Source organism: Echinops telfairi, unplaced genomic scaffold, assembly GCF_000313985.2.
Source record: "Echinops telfairi isolate 266 unplaced genomic scaffold, ASM31398v2 ScPeMD7_7467;HRSCAF=8505_1, whole genome shotgun sequence".
NCBI classification, from domain to species: Eukaryota; Metazoa; Chordata; class Mammalia; order Afrosoricida; family Tenrecidae; genus Echinops; species Echinops telfairi.
The window spans coordinates 26,354,207-26,372,401 of NW_022111368.1; the positions used below are offsets into that span (position 1 = coordinate 26,354,207).

Genomic DNA, 18,195 nt, shown 5'->3' on the forward strand with positions numbered 1-18,195 from the left:
CTCAGGGGCTTGTGTGTGAGCATGCTCAGTTTGGGGTCTTCATAGGTGTCTAATGGTTGCCTGGTATCTTTCCAGCCTCCCCTATGAGGGCCTTTGCACACATGGGAGGGACAACCTCCTGTCCCTAAGCTAGCTACCTAATGGACACAGAGTTGCAAAAACTTGATTGAGTTCTGTGAGCTCAAGGAGAGCCTCTGAGAGGTGTTTTCCTTGGGATTTCTTGGGAACTTAGACGTGTGCACTGTCCTTGAGAGGAATGGAGGACCACTCTTCCCTGAGCCCTGCCTGGTGAGATTATGTTAGGTCTCTTGTGGGAGAGAGATACCTCGGTCCTTGGCTTCACTTGAGAAAGAATTCACACTGAAGCCTGGTTTGTGACCCAAGTGAGTTTATAGAGGATAGAAGTGGCACAGATGTGTGTCAGTCGCTGGGAGAGAGCAAGAGAGAAACATTTCTGGCTTCTCGGTAGTTTCCCCCCCCACCTCCCTTGCTGGGAGGCATGGTCAATGGCACTGGTCGACCCCATTGGCTGAATTAAGCCCACCTGGCCTGGATGGGGTCCCACCCAGGTGTCCCACCCTTTCCTGACTGGGAGCTTGCATGTAAGCATGCCTTCCAGCCTTAAGCAGCTTCCAACTTTCTGGAAGGGGGAGGGAGGCTTCGGCAAGTAGAGGGACAACTCCTAGTTCTGCTTCTAGCTACCTAACAATTCCAGTACCAAGTGGGCCCTGGGGAGCAGAGGCCCTTCCAGAGCACCAGCAGGGGGTGGGAATTCATCAGGAGCTGTGCTCACCCACCCCCTGTCTGGTTCAGAAGCTACCAGGCCCAGATAGGACTGAGCCTGCTATGGCAGTGCCCGGTGTCAATTGGGAGAGAGTCCTGCCTCCCCTCCCTACCTCCCTTCTTTGGAAAGGTGTTCCCCCTCCAGCTCTTGGGAAAGGAATCCTCTCTGGAAAGGTGCTCCCCACTCCAGCTCAGTGTTCAGAGTACAAGAGCCTTCACGCTGAGTCAGTCGGAGGTGAAGCATGCAGTGTCTGAATTCAAACTGCTCTCAACCCAGACCGCAGCAGCAATGATGACGAGGACCTGAAGGATTTGTCTGGTTGCCATGTGGCGTGGGCAACACTGGGGGATCAAGGTAGACGTGGGTTTTTTTCTGTCCAGACGCAGCCAGTTCAGTCTCCGAGTTCCTTTGCAGGTGTGGCCCCCATGCTCGGATTCGGCTCGTTGAGGGTGAGGGTACCTCAAAACAAGACCCTTACTGTGCCCGCTGTGCCTGTGCGACCGCAGAAGGACCCTTCTCGGCTTCTCCCAGGGCAGCCAGCCACCCCACGTCGGGGTGAAGCCCCTCTGCTCTTCCCCCAGGGCTCAGTGAGGCCCGAGGGAAATGGGCTTTGAGGAGGAGAAGGTGTCCTCAGCACACAAGGAGGTGGGTGTCCTAGGCTGAGCACAGAGGTTGCCAGAAAGCCAGAGAAGTGGCAGGAGGTGAGCCTAGCCCTGGCAGCCCTGCAGGTGGAGGGCAGGGTGGTCAGGGAATCAGCCCAGTCCTCAGGAACTGGATCTAGATCTAGGCAGAAAGGGGACACGGTGGGCTCTTTCAGCCAGAAACTCGGAGCAGTATGGGGATCAGTGGGTGCAAAGTGGGATCCCTTGGGAGCCCTGTTCCCAGAGATTCTGGCTTGTCTGCCCCAGCAGGGGTCTGGGCAGTGGAATAAAAGGTCGTAGGGTGGGTCTCCTGTGACCGGTGCTGAGACACCCTTTCTAGGACAGCACTTCTCAAAGTACTTGTGACTGCTGAAAATGAAGATTTTGATGCAGTTCGGTGGGGTGGCAGTTCTGCTGGTCTGTGGACCACGCTGAGAGTGGCTCCAGCCAGCACTGAGCCCCAACCACAGGTGGTTATGTGAAGGAACATTTCAGTGACTCCAGACCCTCCCCAAGAGCCAGCATAGAGAAAGCCTTCCCCTAAAGCAGCGGTTCTCAACCTGTGGGTCACGACACCTTTGGAAGTCAAACGACCCTTTCACGGGGGTCACCCAATACATCACAGTAGCAAAATTATAGTTATGAAGTAGCAACAAAAATGTTAGGGTTGGGGGCGTCACTACAACATGAGGAACTGTATGAAAGGGTCACAGCAATAGGAAGGCTGAGAACCACTGCCATAGAGCCCGGAGGCTGAATTCAGACTTCTAGCCTCCTGAACTGTGAGCAGATAAGTCCTTGTTCCTACAGCTGCCACCTGTGGTCTCTATTAACAGCCACACTGGCTAAGATCATTTCAAAGCCCCATGATACGTCCTTTGCCATTCTGTCTGTCAGTCCCTCTCTAGACCATCAGCTTCCCACAGGCAAGGTTTGCAACCAAGTGTTCTGCCGCTTCTACATACTCAAAAGTCAAAAAACTCACTCCCAGCCGGTCAACGCTGACTAGCTGTTTATGGGAGTAGAAAGCCCAGTCTTTCTCCCACGTAGCTGGTTTCAAACTTCAGATCACAACCAAACGCATAGCCACTGTGCCACCAGGGTACCTGTGTTAGTCTGGGTAGACTAGAAAAACAAATTCATAGACACTCATGTGTATGAGAAAGAGTTTCATATACAATAGCAGTTGAATATTGAGAAAACATCCCAGCCCAGTCCAAATCAAGTCCATAAATCAGTGATTAGCTCATATGTCTGATACCGATATATAAAGTCCTCTTCAGACTCACACAACACATGCAATGACGCCAAGTGCAGGAAGATCACAGGCCAGTGGTGGCAAGTCTTGTGGATCCAGTGGCATTGTAAGCATCTCAGCACTGGCAGGGGTCTTCATATGGCTTCTCTGGCTCCAGAGCTCTGACTCCATCAGCCTCTCTCCATGCGTCTTCTCTACAGGGATGCCTCGCAGGGAGTGAGCATGTGTCCCACCTCCAGCAAGCTATTTATCTCTTTAGCGCCTCCAAACGAGGTCATCAAGCTACTACCTGATTGACAGGCTAGACTCCACCCCTTCACGCTGAATCGTCAAATTGACACCAGATTATGTGTGGGCCCCAGAAGACTTTTGGCAACATTTGGAGACATTGACTGCCCCAGTTCCAATGTGGGGATTACTCTCTGCATAGCCTCCTAAACGGAGGGAGCATCCCCGTCTGCCCTCGAGAGGCACCCCTCGTGGTGTCTCTGCACCGGCAGTGGGAGGACCCCCATGAGGGCTGAGGGCAGGGCTGGGAGAAGTGGGAGGAGTCTGCAGATGAGGGAAGGAGACCCTGTGGGATCTCTCATGCCACTCTGGCTGCAGCCCTGCCCGCTTCTCTATGTGGGAACAGCGCCGCACTACATACTCGCCTCACTCTAAGTGAATGCAGCGGGACTCTTCCACCTCGTCTCCCTGAAAACACCCGAGCCCGCTGCCTCTGAGTCATTCACAGCAGCCTGATATGCAGGCTTTCCAAATCTTTGCGGGAGCAGACGGCCTCATCCTTCTCCTTCAGAGCGGCCGGTGGGTTTGAACCACCGCCGACCATATGGTTAGCAGTCCAGTGCTGACTGGATAGCGCCACGGGGGCCTAACAATCTTACAGGAGATTTATTTAGTTGTTTGGTTTTTTTTTTTCACTTTAATAATAATGTTCATGCACTGGGGAAAAATGATAAATTATCAAGGGTTCATTAGGGAGGGAAGGTGGGGGGTTGAGGAGCTGATATCAAGGGCTCAAGTAGAAAGCAAATGTTTTGAGAATGATGATGGCAACAAATGTACAAATGTGCTCCACACAATGGGTGGATGTATGGATTGTGATAAGAGCTGTGAGAGCCCCCAATAAAATGTTTTGTTTTGTTTTGTTTTTTAAAAAGGAAAAAAAAAAAGTGCACGCAGCAAAGCGCCCAGATCATGTCCCCAGCCCAGTTTTCACCTGCGAATGCCCCCCAACAAGAAACCAGATGCTGTCAGCACCCCAAAGGCCCCTCTCGTACCCCCTTCCAGTAGACCCAGAGCTTCATGCCTCAGCCAGAACCACGAGTTTGCAGCGAGAGGGGCCCCTCCATTCCTGATGGCTCTTGCAGGAGAGCGTGTGCAGTGCACTGGGAGATGCAGCCAGTGGACAAAACTGCTCATGCCTGTACACTAAGCACCTACCACGGGCCTGCCCCGCCCGCGCACTCGTCAGACATTTGTTGAATCAGGAAAGGGAGCAAGGGCTGTGATTTTTAATCTGCAGGTGGAACCAGGGCACAGCCCCATCTTCCACCATTCAGAGTGCCAGCCAGCTCTGCGAAAAGCCTCTCCCCAAAGGCTCGCTCACTACCATCAAGTCAGTTCCAATGCCATGGCCCTCTCGTTCCCATATCGCCACTCTCTGCAGAAGTAGAAAGCCTCGTCTCTCTCCCCCGGAAATGCTCGCTACGGAGTGGAAACGAGACTCGGGTGAGCACTCAAAGCCTGGGTTCTAGGTGAGCTCTCCCGCCCAGCTCATGGACACAACTGATAAGGATGACTGTAGACTTTTGCCATTTATTGAACAGGAGGGGTGTGTGTGTGTGCGTGTGTGTAGACTGATGATGAGGTGTGTGTGTGTGGTGTGTGTGTAGACTGATGATGACGTGTGTGTGTGTGTGTGTGTGTGTGCGCGCGCGCGCGCGCGGCGTGTGTATAGACTGATGAGGTGTGTGTGTGTGGTGTGTGTGTAGACTGATGATGACGTGTGTGTGTGTGTGTGTGTGTGTGTGTGTGTAGACTGATGAGATCAGTAGATGCTTAAAGCAACAAATCCAAACAAACAGAAAGCATCCTGAACCCTTCAGCTGTTCATGCAGGAAACCTGACATAAACCCTGCAGCGTGAGTGAGACCACCTCCCCCTTCTGCTCCAGTGGTCTCCTGGGTGTCTTCTGGTCACCCTGTTTCCCTCACTGCCAGCCGGGGTCTTGGCAGAGTGTGTGGAAGGACACAGAAACGGGTGGCTGCTGCTCTGGTCCTTGAAGCATCGAAGATAACCGATGGTCCTGGTGTTCGCTAGCTGTGGCAAATGTAAAGACATCACAAGACTTCACAGGGAAAGCTCTGTTCTCTTCTTCCACAGGGAGTGTTGGGAAGGGCTGGGAATGAGCTGCTGATCTATCCAATGACAGCAGCGTGGATAAAAGATCAGAAGGAACATGCCAAGCTGTTCCCATGGCTTGCTCGAGTGGTTTCTTTATAAGAACCTTTTTTCTTCCCTCCTTTTATCTGATTTTCAAATGTGTACAATATGAACATGTACTTTAAGCATCAGGATGGGTTTTTTGGACAGAGAATAGATACGTGAAAATTGCTTCCCCCGATCGCAGCCGTCACTCACTCACCCAGGTAGAAGTAAATGTTGAACTGCAGTGTGTTTTGTCGTGTCGTTGTCAGCACAATAAGGGAAAAAGCGTGGCGGCATATCCCAACCTGTCAGAGGCACAGGCCGAGCTGTGTGCGCCTGGAACAGAACCTCTTATTTGCTTCATTTCCTCAACGGTCACGAAAGCGTGGTAGCTGCCGTTGTAAAACCCACTGCTGCTCGCTTGGGAGATGGTCCACTTGACGGTTCTAAACGCCAGACTCCTAGCTGTGTCCTGTGTGTTTTGTGGGTGCTGTCCACCCTGAGGGTGCACCGCACTCCCGCATATGTTTGTGATACAAGTCTTTTTAATAAAACATGCCTGAAGGCTGAATTTTAATAGGCATAAGACGCGGTTGCCCTCCCTGCCGTCACCCGTCAAGACGAAGCTGCATCTTTTCCACACAGCAGTGGTTGAACATGTCCAGAAATGGCTCATCGTTGTGAGGGGCCATCTAGTCGGTTCCAGCCCATAGCCCAGGCACGACAGGAGGAAACACTGCGCGATCCTGGCGCCATCCTCGCAATTGTCCCTAGACTCGAGCCATGCTTGCAGTCCCCGTGTCAATCCATCTCCTTTTGCCGCTCCTCTGCTTTCCCAGATAGGATGGCCTGCTGCAGGGACTGGTCTCTCCCGACAGCATGTCCCACGCTGTGAGAGGGAGTCACACCCTCTAGGGAGCCCTCTGGCCGAGCTTCTTCCAAGACAGATCTGGTGTCCTTTGAGCAGTCGATGGCACACTCAATGTTCTCCTCCAGCCCCGCAACTCAGCTGCATCGGTGCTTCTCCAGTCTCCTTCATACCGTGTCAGCGTCCACAGGCAGATGCGGCCATCGGAAATACCATGGCTTGGGTCAAGTGCACCGTCGTCCTCAGAGTACCATCCCGGCTGAGCCCATTTTGGATAGAAATAGCTCAGTCATGATGCCAGTCGAGGGTCTTGAAGCTTTGTGGCTTGCTTTTCTGTCCCTGTTGTCGTCAGAGCTCTGTGTCCAAGGCTGTTTCCAGAGTGATCCAGAGCTCTGGAGCCCTGGTGGAACGGTGGTTAAGTGCTCAGCTGCCGGCCGAAAGGCTGGCAGTCCAAACCCAACCCAACAGCTTGGTGGGAGAAAGAGCTGGTGTCCTGCTTCCCTAAAGATCACAGACAAGAACACTAGATGGGGGGGGGGGGGTTTCCTGTCTCGTCACCTGGAGTCACCGTGAGTCATCATCGAGGGAGCCTGGTAACAGCACAACCTGGAGTCCCCGCATGGTACACATGGCGAAAGTGTACCACGCAGGGAAGCTGCCAGCCAAAAGGTTGGAGGTTTGAGTGCCTCAGAAGAAACCCTGGTGATCTACTGCTCCCCAAAAATCCGCCCGTGGAGCACACCTCGACTTTAACAGACACAGAATCTTCCAGAGTCCCGGTCTATTCCATGACTGCTCTGCTGGTTTCTCATTCGAAGTGATAGCAGGGCCAGGCCAACTTGGAGCCTTCTGTGAAGATGGACAGAAATTAGGCTCCAAAACTGGTCGGTGTGTCACTGCTCAGAGCCTGCCCACCCGCCCACCCACCTGCCGGGGAACCCCCATAATGCCCGGTGTCAACACAGAGCAAAAGCAGCAGAGCTCCCTGAAGGTGGGACTTGAGTGAGCGTGTGTGTCGGGCCAGTCAGAACACCTCAGCAGCTGGTTTTTGCATACTCTGACAGTCTGCTAAGTCCTTGTGGTGCGTGTCGGGCTGCTGACCACAAGGTCAGCGGATCAAACCCACCAGCCACTCTGGGAAGAAAGACACGGCTGTTGGCTTCTATGAAGACAGTCTCTGAAACCCTGTAAAGGGCACTGTGAGCCAGAATCAGCTCAGCGGCTTTAGGTTTTGGAACATTCAATTTACCCCTCTGCTGAGCGCTGCGAGATACAGGGATGATGACGATGAAGCGCCTGCCCTTACCAGACGCGGAGTCAGCCAGGCACACACGCACACTGCTGAGATGCGGTCCGTGAGAACTGCTTTGGACCTGTGTTCTCGGGGTCCGAGAGTCGGGAGGCTGTGATGGCTGCCAGCACCTGCTGGGGTCTTCTTCGCCTGCAGTGCTGATGGCTCACCGATGCCCCAGATGAAGTTTAACCAAAGTCCATGTCCCTCCTCAAGTGTGAACGGCCATGAGACACCAGTAACAAGAGGGCAGTGGTCACAGCGACAGCAGCCAGCAGCACTGTGGCCGCTGCTGACACGTCCTGAGGGCCCTCCAGGCACCAGGCACCGTGCTACGTGGTTTCCCTGGATTGTCTCGCTGCGTGGTCACATTCCCTCTGTGAGGTGTCGATGCTACCGCTTCCCTCATTCAGCACTGAAATGGCTCCTTGACGAGTCACAGTGTGCGCCAGCGCCCACCGCTCGCCTCGGGCCGAACCAGACTTGAATCCAAGAGCCACATCCCAGGGCCGAAACCCCTGGACCCTACCGAGAATAGGTCTCTCTGAAACGAATGCTGGCACGGTCGCTCATCAGGATCTCTCAGTGTGGTGCGACATTCTGCCGATGAAGCCAAGATCAAACGGTTGCCGATGAATCCATTCTGCTCCCTGGGACCGGCTCGGTTTGGAGAGTAGAGCTCAGCACCCTATGGGCGTCTCATTGACTCATCTTTCTGGGAGCAACTCGCCAGGCCTTTCTCCTGTGGCAGAAGGGTTTGACCTGTCGACCTTTGGGGGGAGCAGGCAAGGGGTTAACAGTGCACCATCCAAGGGCCTTAAGGAGAAAGACCCACCCATGAAGTCCACTGCCGTCCCGTGGCTTCTGACGCATCACAGCACTAGAGGACAGTAGAACTCTGCAAGGCTTACACTGAAGCAGACAACCCACTGCTCTTCCTGCCGACCCAAGGCGGCCCGGCAGCAGAGCGGGACTGCTCCTGTGAGTTTCCGAGACTCACCCGTGATGGCAGTAGAAAGCCTGTGCGTTCCCTCCCAGGACAGGCGGTGGGTCCAAACTGCTGACCTTGCACCAAGCAACCAGGTGTTTAACACACGGTGTCACCAGGGCTTCTAGGGAGAAAGAAGGAGCTTGGAAGAACAGGATAAAGTAACTATTCGTCACCCCCCCCCCTCCTTATGAAGCAATGGCATCCCTAAAGAACGAAAATATTTATGCTAGCATTTTCTCTGACCCAAAGTTGTTTGCCTGTGATACTGAATTATTCAGGGTGACCTTTGTGGCTGTACAAGCGCCATACATCAAAGGCCAGGAATTTTTTTACCCTGCGTGTGGCAAACATCAGAGGAGATGGCTGCCATTCTTCTGTGGAGCATTTGTCTCTGGAGGGGAGTCGGTTTCTTTCCAAGACTCTCAGAAAGCGACAGATACAGACAGGGCAGTGGCCTGTTGCTTGCAAGCCCAGGCATTCGGTGACGGCTGAAACCTGCTGATATTTGGGGAGGAGAAAGTGAGATGTCAGAGCCCTTCTGCCTAACCCCCTGGGGAATTAAGCCGGCCCGGTGTGGTGTATCAAACGCAGAAAGTCATAAACAGTATGTTGGGCTCATTTTATTTAAAGTCAGCTGCTTCTCCATCATCCTGGGATGAACACCATCTGAGCCTGTGAAACTCAAAACCCACTTTCTGGTGATCCTGGACGCTGAGTGTGCATGCTCTGGAGGGCCTCTGACCTCCCGAACCGGCCCTGCCCTGTGGCCTGTGGAGAGGGTGCTGACCACACATGGAAGATGGCTCTGGGCCGACCCAGGGCAGAGAGTGCCACCTGTGCCCTGCTGCTTGCCTTGCACATCCCGGAGACGGGCTGCTCTTCTGAGGCGGGGCATTGCGAGAAAGGGTCTCCAGCTCATCACCCCATCCTGCAATGCCCCATAGGTCACATGAAGCTCCAGGTGCACTCTGGCCACTCCGGGCTGCCTCCCTGATAGGAATGAGTCTGGTAGGTATAGGACCCCTCAGGCTCCTTGCATTCCAGGTAGGAAGCAGGTGGGAAGGGAGGGAATGCATACTAAAAGGGAAGACTGCCCTGGGTGGTGGCCAGGACCTGAAAAGAGGAAAATGATTAGCCAGATAGTTCTGTGACCCCTTGGCGACTCTAGCCACAGCGGTTGCCTTATCCCACACCAGCATTTGGGTGCTCGCTTCTCGGGGGTCTGCCCGCGACCACAACCACCTGGACACACCCCAAGGACACCAGCTGGGGACATGGCTACCTCCCAGGCAAGTCGGGCAGCTCTCACAGGAAGGAGAAACTGTCTCTGACCAAACTAGACCTAATCGCCGTTTTCGCAGTTTCCACGAGCCAACTGGAGGGATCTCAGTCTTGGGGTGGTCTGCAGAGCCCAACCCCCGCCCCCGGGCCTTGGTCCATTTTTGAGTCCCCAGCACCCCTCCAAGGTCTCCTCTCATTCCAGTCCTCAGGAATGCTACCTGGACCCTTCCTCTGTCTAACCTCCTCCACCATCCATTGTTGTTCCATGTGTGGGAGGCATAGAAATAGACACATAACAACACTCTGGTCAACTCCACAGTTGTTCTCCATGTGCAGCCCTGTGGCATTCACGGTGTTTATCAGCCTGTGCAGCTGCCACCATTGCCCTCTTCCAGATCATTCCACCACCAGTAGCAGAAACTGGGTGTCCTGAGCCCCACCCCCCAGCAACAATTCCCCTTTCCCCTCCCCCCACCCCTGGTAACCACTACTAAGATTGGGTGTCTATGGATTTGCCTATTTCCTATGAACAGGACTTTGGAATATTTGACCTTTTATGACTGACTTCACTCCACCCAATGTTTTCGGGGTTGACCCAGCTTGTATCATGTATCAGGACTTTATTTATCCTACAGCTGAGTAGCTGCACATTATATTTATTATCCATAGGTTTTGAAAATACTCTGGTTAGCCCAAGTAGGATAATCCCAGTATGTGGTATAATTAATTAACAAAATCTGGTGGGGTTTTTTTTGTTTGTTTGTTTTCCTCCTCGGGGTTAAAAAGTGGCACAGGTATTGGGTGCCCTACACAGAGCTATGAGGTGGGTGGAAGCCAGCCAGGGGACGCTGCAGATGCTGGACCAGAGTTAGCATTTAATAGCCTACCGTTCTGCCTGTGATTTCAAATGCACGATGGAAATTTCCTCTCAAAAGATACTTCGTCTTGACAGAATGATCCAGGGTATTTTATTGAATGAGGTAATGAGTTTCAACCCACAGCAAAACCCCTCTTGCCAAAAGATGCAGAGAACTGTCTGTGCTCCGGGGCTGGCCAGACACGCTGGGAGTGGAGAGGGAACGGAGAGGGTGCGCAGCGCCACCCGAGCCTCTAGGGCCAGGCAGGGCAGAGAGGACACAGCCACCACTCCGTGTGGAGTGAAGATCAAAGGAATATAGAATCTTTTGAAAAGGGGAAAAAAAAGTAGAACCCCAGAGAGACAAAGACCAAGGCAATTATGTGGAACACTTACTGAGATTGCAGGGTGAGAAGCAGAGAGAGATGGGAAACGGGGCGGCCATCCAGCACCCTCTGTGACTCGGGCAATGGCTTGGCTCGGTGGACAAGAAATGTAACAGGAGATGACATCATGAAGGAGGTAATATTAGGACCGGGCCTGGTATGTGGTCAGCGGCACATGTTTGTTAAATAAATAAGCTATTATGACCAAAAAAAAAAAAATTCTCAGTAGGGGGTGGATGGTTGGTTAACAAATACATTGAGTACCAAATAAAGTTCATGAATGCGTCAAGAGGGTGATCAAAGAATGAGGAGGGGGAGAGAATGTCCATCTAAAGCAGGGGTTCTCAACCTGTGGGTCGCGACTCCTTTGTGACCCTTTCACAGGGGTCGCCCGGTTCATCACAGTAGCAAAATGACAGTGATGAAGTTGCAATGAAAATAATGTGATGGTGGGGGAGGTCACCCGGGGGGGCCACCCCGGGGGGGGGGTCACCCCAACCTGAGGTACTGCATTAGAGGGTCGTGGCATTGGGAAGGTGGAGCACCACTTATAGGTTCCCAAACTTACTTGACTCGGTGTGCCCTTTTCAGGAAAAATAAATCAGCATCCCCCTAGAATTAAAAACTTCTGTACAATGCCCATCATCTGGGATAAAGTGTAGGTATCTGCTTTGCAGTGCCCTCCCCCCATTCACGGCCCACCAAGGGGCAGTCTCACCCACTTTGGGGAGCCCTGGGGGACGAGGAGGTAGCATCTGGTGGGGCTTGGTGAGGAAACTGAGGGGATTGAGTCTGAAGCAGGTGTCAGCCCCTTGTCACCTCTCACTAGGCCGCGCCACATATGGAGAATAAATAACCACATGACTGCCAGCGTGTGGCCATGGTTTAAAACCACCCAAGCTGAGCCAAACCAACGGCCATCGAGGCTGTTCTGACTCATGGCTCCCCCACATGGACACAGTAGATCTTCTCCCTGGGCTTTTGCAAAGCTGCCACCTCTCCGAAGCCGATCGCCAGGCCAGGCTTCTGAGCAGCTTCTGAATGGGTTCAAAGCTCCAGCCTTTGGGTCAGTCGCCGAGCGTGTAACCAGTTGAGACCCCAGTGACTCCCGATCATGGGGAAAAAGACAGAAGCACCCCACCTCCCAGCCCCTCAGCCTGCTGGGTCACTGCTTCACCTCCTGGACCCTCCACCTGAGTGAGGGCTCTCCCAGCTCCTCCTCTCAACTGGAAAGTCTGTCCGCTTCTGAGTCCCACCTCCCACCTGACAGGGTTGACCCCAGGTGCACATAGCTCCTTGTAGGGTGCAGCCTGCTCCAGTTTACAGCGTCACTAGTTGTTTGTGTGGAGCTTTGTGTGTCGGTGCTCGTGTGTGGTTAACGTAGCCCTTGCCCGAGGCAAGTGCCAATGGCATCCAGGGACCCAAAGATGACTGAGGGAGAGCGCAGTTCTTCCTCCGACCCCCCCAACCCCAGAGGGCTCCAGGAACCATGGCAACCAGCTTGGATGTGTTTATTTTAAACATGTGCTCCTCCAGGCCACAGGGAAGCAGTGAAAGGAGGGAGGGGGAATGCACCCCCCCTCGCCCCCCATTTTACCACCCCCGAAGATGTGCACTGAGTGTGGAAGAGTGCCTCACCACAAGGTGCTGGTTTCTCACCGGAACGTCAAGGGGAAACAGCGGTGGCTGTCCACAAAGGGAAGGCTGTGCTGCTAGCTTCTCAAAGGAGAGGGGCCACGGCGCGTGGATAGGATTTCCACGCAAACCAGGGGTCAGGTTCCAGTGTGTGCTGGTCCACAGTGACAGGATTGCCTCTCCTCTGCGTACTGACAATCGCATTCCAGAGAGGATCCCCTAGGAGGAAGTTAGCTTTCAAAACGTGCATTGCTTTTACAGGCTCCGTTGCATTCCAAGTTCCGTGGCCTGGACCCAGGGAACCTGATCTCTTGGGTGCAATTGTGGGCCATTGTAAATAAGAAAGCGAAGCCCGCTAAGGAAAAATAATCCTCTCCCCTGAGAGGCCCCTAGACCTCCCCTCCCAGCCCTCCCCTGTCCCTAGCCCACTGTTGTCTGTGTGGGAAAAGCACCAGGGGAGCCCAGAGGAGGAGAGGGGGCTTGGTTGACACCACCTTGTGCTTTTACCCACAGAGAAAGCTCCGTCTCCCAGAGGGGTGGGAGCCGACGGGCAGCCCATGCCACCCTGGATCACTGTCGCCCGCCAGAAGCGCCGAGGGGTCCCAGACCTGCCACCCAACCTGGAAGAGAGGCCTGGAGTGCGGAGCCTGAAGTCTGAAATAGAAAAGCAGGCCAAGGACCCAGGGAGAGTCCAGGTGCAGGTGCGCAGAGCAAACACTTTCTGTTCCAGGTCCGGGAGGGAGCAACCAGCCGGACACTGGGCAGCCCCGAGCCCTCCACCTGCTGTGCTGGCTGGTGCGCAGGCAGGAGAGGCTCCAGGACTGGGCCTAGCCCATGGGCGGTTTGCTGTACCCCTTTGTAACCTCCATTATGGAGAAGTCGCCCAGCGTGGGTGCTGGACCCTTAGGGAGGCCGAGAGCCAGTGAATCATTTAGGCAGTGCAGACTACTCTCTGCTTCCTGCCTCCTAGGCAACACAGCTCAGCGTCTAGAGAAATGAAACGAGGTTAAAATAACTCCTGGGTGAGGCGCATGGCACAGCAAGAGTGTCAACAGCCCCGGCTTGGCGCTTCCCCTGTGGTAAGTGTGCCCTGCGCCAGCCACCAGCAGCCGCCTGCTGGGGCTTCGTGCACCTCACCTGGGACCCGCACCTGGGCCTTCCTGCTGGCCTGCGCGGGTTTTCTCAGACCCAGACAACCTGGTGAGAAGCAGGCCAAGAGCCCAGCGTTTGAATTCCCTTAACAGGCAACCACCCCCATAAGCTCATTTCAGTGGTGTGGTGAAGTGGGCTTGAGCCTGCAGTAAGGATCCACATCCCTTCCTTTCATTTTACTTTTTCTATTAATATGTTGCCATATATTCTTAACACACACACAAACACACACACACACACACACACACACACACACACACACAAACCAAAAGACCAAACCCACTGCCGCGGAATTGATTCCAACTCATTGTCACCCTATGGATAAGGTGACCAGATGGCCCACTTTTGGTGGGACAGTCCCGATTTTGAACAATTTTTCCCTCGTCCCGTGGCATTTAGAAAAAGTCCCGATTGTTGGAAAGAATGCACGACAAGCTAGGGTATACGGTTTTCGGCTGCCATGTGGCTATTTCGCCAGGATATGAGTTTTATCAATGGTGTCCCGCTTTACCAGTGTTACAATCTGGTCGCCTTAGCTACGGGACAGAGCAGAGCTGCCCCTCTGGGGTTCTAAGACTGTCCATCTCACAGGAGCAGAGAACCTCATCTTTCTCCCACATCCGCTGGTGGGTCTGAACTGGCGGCCTTGGTGATTAGCCACGTGGATTCTCGACAGAAACAAAGGGAAGAATTTTAGATCAAAGTGGTCCGCACGGTTGTAGAAGCAGTTCCGCCGAGTCCAGTTGTAATCTGATGTGAAGCTGCCGGGCCTGAAGAGGCAGGGAGCAGGAGGTACCAAGACTCCATGTTGGCAGCGGCCGACGTGTCCCTTGCTTGTCATTGAAGCCTCAAGTTGCACCAGTGCTGCGAAAGCCCCGTGCAGGCGTTGGGGTTTTATCCGAGAGAGTAACCAGGGAGCCCCGTTTGGGGCATCCTTAGTGGGTCCCAGCAAGGACCATGAATGTCTCAAAAAGTAGTAGTATCAAGTGAAATTAATTTGGGGTCTCTAATGAAGTCGCTGCCATCTGGGGCCAAGGCAGGAAAGAGAGGCCGTGACACACACGTGGGTTCCAGATAAGGCACACAGCACTGGTCTGGGCTCGGGCTACTCAGAGGTCAGAGTTGACAAGCCAGAGCGCTCTGAAGGACGTAGAGAAACCAACCTGGGGGGTGGGGGTGGGGAGTGGGTGTGCTTGGTTCCGTGTGGTCGTGTGTGCCTGCTCTCGGAATCGCTGACCGGGTGGTATGTGTCCTGTGTCCCAATAGGAATCCACGAAGCAAGCCGACTTTGTCCGCAGTCGATCCTTCCTAATTGCACCCGCTAAACCCGCTGTGGAACGGAAGCACGGGGCGAAACTCAGCCTCAAAGAGGGGCTGCAAAGAGGAATCTCGTTGTCCCACCAGAATTTGGGTATGAAACACACCATCTTACCTAGTACTTCAACTTAAGTGTCTGGCATTGTCCTTGGCAGTTTTCCCTCCTTGGCAGTTTTCCCTCCAGAAGTTTCTCTCACCTCACGGCACTGCCGGAACTATGGGAGCCTGTCCCTAAACCTGTTTGTCACCTCCATCACATGTTCTCTACTAAGTCTAGTACGCAAATTAGTGAACTTGACGTTTGAGAACGTGACCAGCGCCTAGAGGGATACTTTAACGAAGTACAAGAGGCTTAAGTGAAAAGGGAAAAAAAATCTGGACTCACTTGGCCCGTCTCTTGTTTGTTTTCTCTCCAGCAGCTCAGTCCCCAGGGATGACGGAGAAAGAACTGACCCAGCTGAAGAGAGCCAGTTATGCCAGTGCCGACCAGCCATCCTGGATGGAACTGGCCAAGAAAAAATCACAGGCCTGGAGCGACATGCCCCAGATTATAAAATAGATTTGCTGCAGATCAAATCATCCGCTACCTTCATGGGCCACGTACTTAAAGACCACCAGTAAATCAAGACAGACAAACTGAAACCTCAGACTGATTTGATCATCAGGTTAGGGGAGAGAGGAAGGAGCCAGGCGAACGAGGAAGACGAACCCACAGCCATGGTCCTGGGCCGGAAGCGCCCTCACACAGAACAGCGGCCGGGAGTGTGCTCTTGGGCCCCCTTGGATGCCTGTCAGGTGTTTGGTTTGGGTTTGGGGTCTTTAGCATTCCTTTGAGAAGGAGGACTCAGACAGGGCAGGAAATGGAAATGCAGGGTGGATGAAAAACTAGGCCGAGGCTGCAGGACCGGAAGAGAAGCCATTCCGGGGCCTGTGTGTGTACTGTGTGTACTGTGGAGTTTCCACTGGAGATAAGTCCATTGTCTCCGGTTGCTGCCTTGCACAGGGATGCTGTTTTCTCTCCATGTTTGCCACTGGGCACAGCATTCATGGTCACGCAGGGGTGCCGTTTCCGAGCGCAGCTATCAAAGAACAGTTTTCCTGCAGATCGCCACTTCAAGAAGAAGAGAGGGGACGAGGCAGGGCCCATCCGCTCATAGAGGGCGCCCAAAAATAACGCTTAAAAGGTGTTTTCCACTAGACGTCTGTGACCTTGACCTTTGCACAATGCATTGCCTGTTCAATAAAAGATCTCAAGCGTGGTTTCTGTCCACTGGGAAACGTTCTTTCTCCTTACATCTGCAGAATGCCACCCGTTAGCACCATTAAGCAGCCAGGGATGGAGTTGCATTTGAGACAAACCTTGTTTAAAATCCAAACTGGGTTCATTTTGTGGCTGTGCGTTTTGGGTTTTTTTTTTTCTTTCTTTCCCCCAAGAAAAATATTGGTGTTCAGTTTCAGAAGTCAGAAGATAATGTAGGGGTTAGGGGGTGGGGCAGGAGGTGGGTATTGTTTTTGTTTTGTTTTTCTCTTTCTCTTTGAGTCTGGTACCACACACTAAGAGTATAAAATTTGCAGAAAAGTTTGTATTCTTGAGTATCTGATTATTCTACCTTGCACATTTCATGAGAACCAAAGTATGAATGCATTAGCCAGGGTGAGCAAAATGAAGACAGGGTAGGCGGAGAGAGTATGTATTTGGATCTCAGAATTTTCTCAAAGCCGTATAATTCTACTTTATTGTTTTTAGATATGCCACCAGTTGTTTCAACACTTTCATCTCCACAAGACTGTGCCAGGAGGGAGATATTTACTCCTCCAAATCAGTAACACCTCCTCATACAGCATTTGATTTTATGTCCTGCCTCTATTGACTTTTCTATCTTCATGAATAAGTCCCTTTCACGCTGTTAGAACTACACAGTTTACGGAGATCTGAATTGATTGAGCTCAAAATGCAAAACACCTGATAAGTGTAATGAAGTGCCTGGTGGCTTTTCCTCCCCGTGCCAGGCATTGCACAGGTATGTCAGTCTGGGTAGACTAGAGAAACAAATCCATGGACACATATGTGTATAAGAAAGAGATTTACATACAAGAGCAATTGAACATTGAGAAGACATCCCACCCAGCCCAGATCAAGTCCGATATTAGCCCATATGTCTGATACCAATCTATAAAGTCCTCTTCAGACTCATGAAACACATGTAATGACACCGCATGTAAAAGATCACAGGCCAGTGGGTAGAAAGTCTTTGGATCCAGTGTCATTGGAAACATCTCAGCGCTGGCAGGGGTCTCTGCATCAGGGTGGGTCCATGTGTCTTGTCAGCTGTTATGTCTCCCAGGGTGTGAGCAGAGAGAAGTGTCTCCCGCCTCCAAGGAGGGAGTACTGGATTTCCCAGAATTCTCAGGAGAAGGCCCGGCCCACACAGAGGCCTCATTGGCTATGATCTGATTGACAAGCTAGACTCCACCCCTACATTCTTAATCCTCAAATTGACAAATGATTATATATCTACCACAACAGGGAACAGGGTCACCTTGAGAAGCAAATGTATATGTAGGCTAATCTCACGGCACAAGCATTCAAGTTGGAGGTGGGCGTGGGGACATGCCGAACAAACAGAAAAGTAGCTGTCAGTGTAACCATGAACCTAAAACAGGCATTGTCCCCGTGGAAAGACTGCTTGAGATTGGATGGTTAGGAAAAGTTTTGCTACAGAAATGTCCTTAGCTTTAAAAAAGAGCTATCCATGCAAAGAATGGAAGGGAAGTGTGCCCTCTGCAGAAGCCTGAGGTGGGGACCAGACCTGACCTGTTTAAGGTGGGGTATAGCTGGCACATGCTGAACAGGGCAAAAGCCAGAGAACACATCCGAAAGCAGATAGGGACAGTCGGGGGAGGCCTGGCAGGCCATTTGCGGAGATGGAATTTTTTCTAAGTGTTTTTGGAAGTCAGTAAAGGGGTATAAGAGGAGGTGGTATGCGGTACATCTTAAGATGATTGGGTGTCTGGGGACACAGGCAGAGATAGGAAGTTGAAGGCCGATGTGTAGTTTTTATAGACTCGTGGCAGCCTGGTCTGTGGTAATGGTAGAGATGGGAAAAAGCTCACGATCTCAAACATCCTAAAGGTAAGATAAAGTCCAACATGGTGGTGGGTTTGATGGGGCATGAGACGGAAAGGACAGAAGTACAAAAGACGTGGAGCCTTTGGGCTGGAATTCCCAGGGTGATACCATTTACAGAGGTGGACAGGGGGGTGAAGAAATCACTAGAACAGGTTCGTGCATCTTAACATCT

General features: G+C 52.6%; 1 protein-coding gene across 1 annotated transcript in view; it reads left to right on the forward strand.

The window, feature by feature from the left end:
- The window catches only part of CRACDL (CRACD like), a 76,932-nt gene extending 60,780 nt beyond the window's left edge, over positions 1-16,152 (forward strand). Inside the window, exons 9-11 of the mRNA XM_045283828.1 lie at positions 12,938-13,125; positions 14,843-14,987; positions 15,313-16,152. Of these exons, the coding sequence (XP_045139763.1) occupies positions 12,938-13,125; positions 14,843-14,987; positions 15,313-15,452 (473 nt within the window). The 3' untranslated portion in view covers positions 15,453-16,152. The remainder of the gene's footprint in view (positions 1-12,937; positions 13,126-14,842; positions 14,988-15,312) is intronic.
- Positions 16,153-18,195: the final 2,043 nt, after the last annotated feature.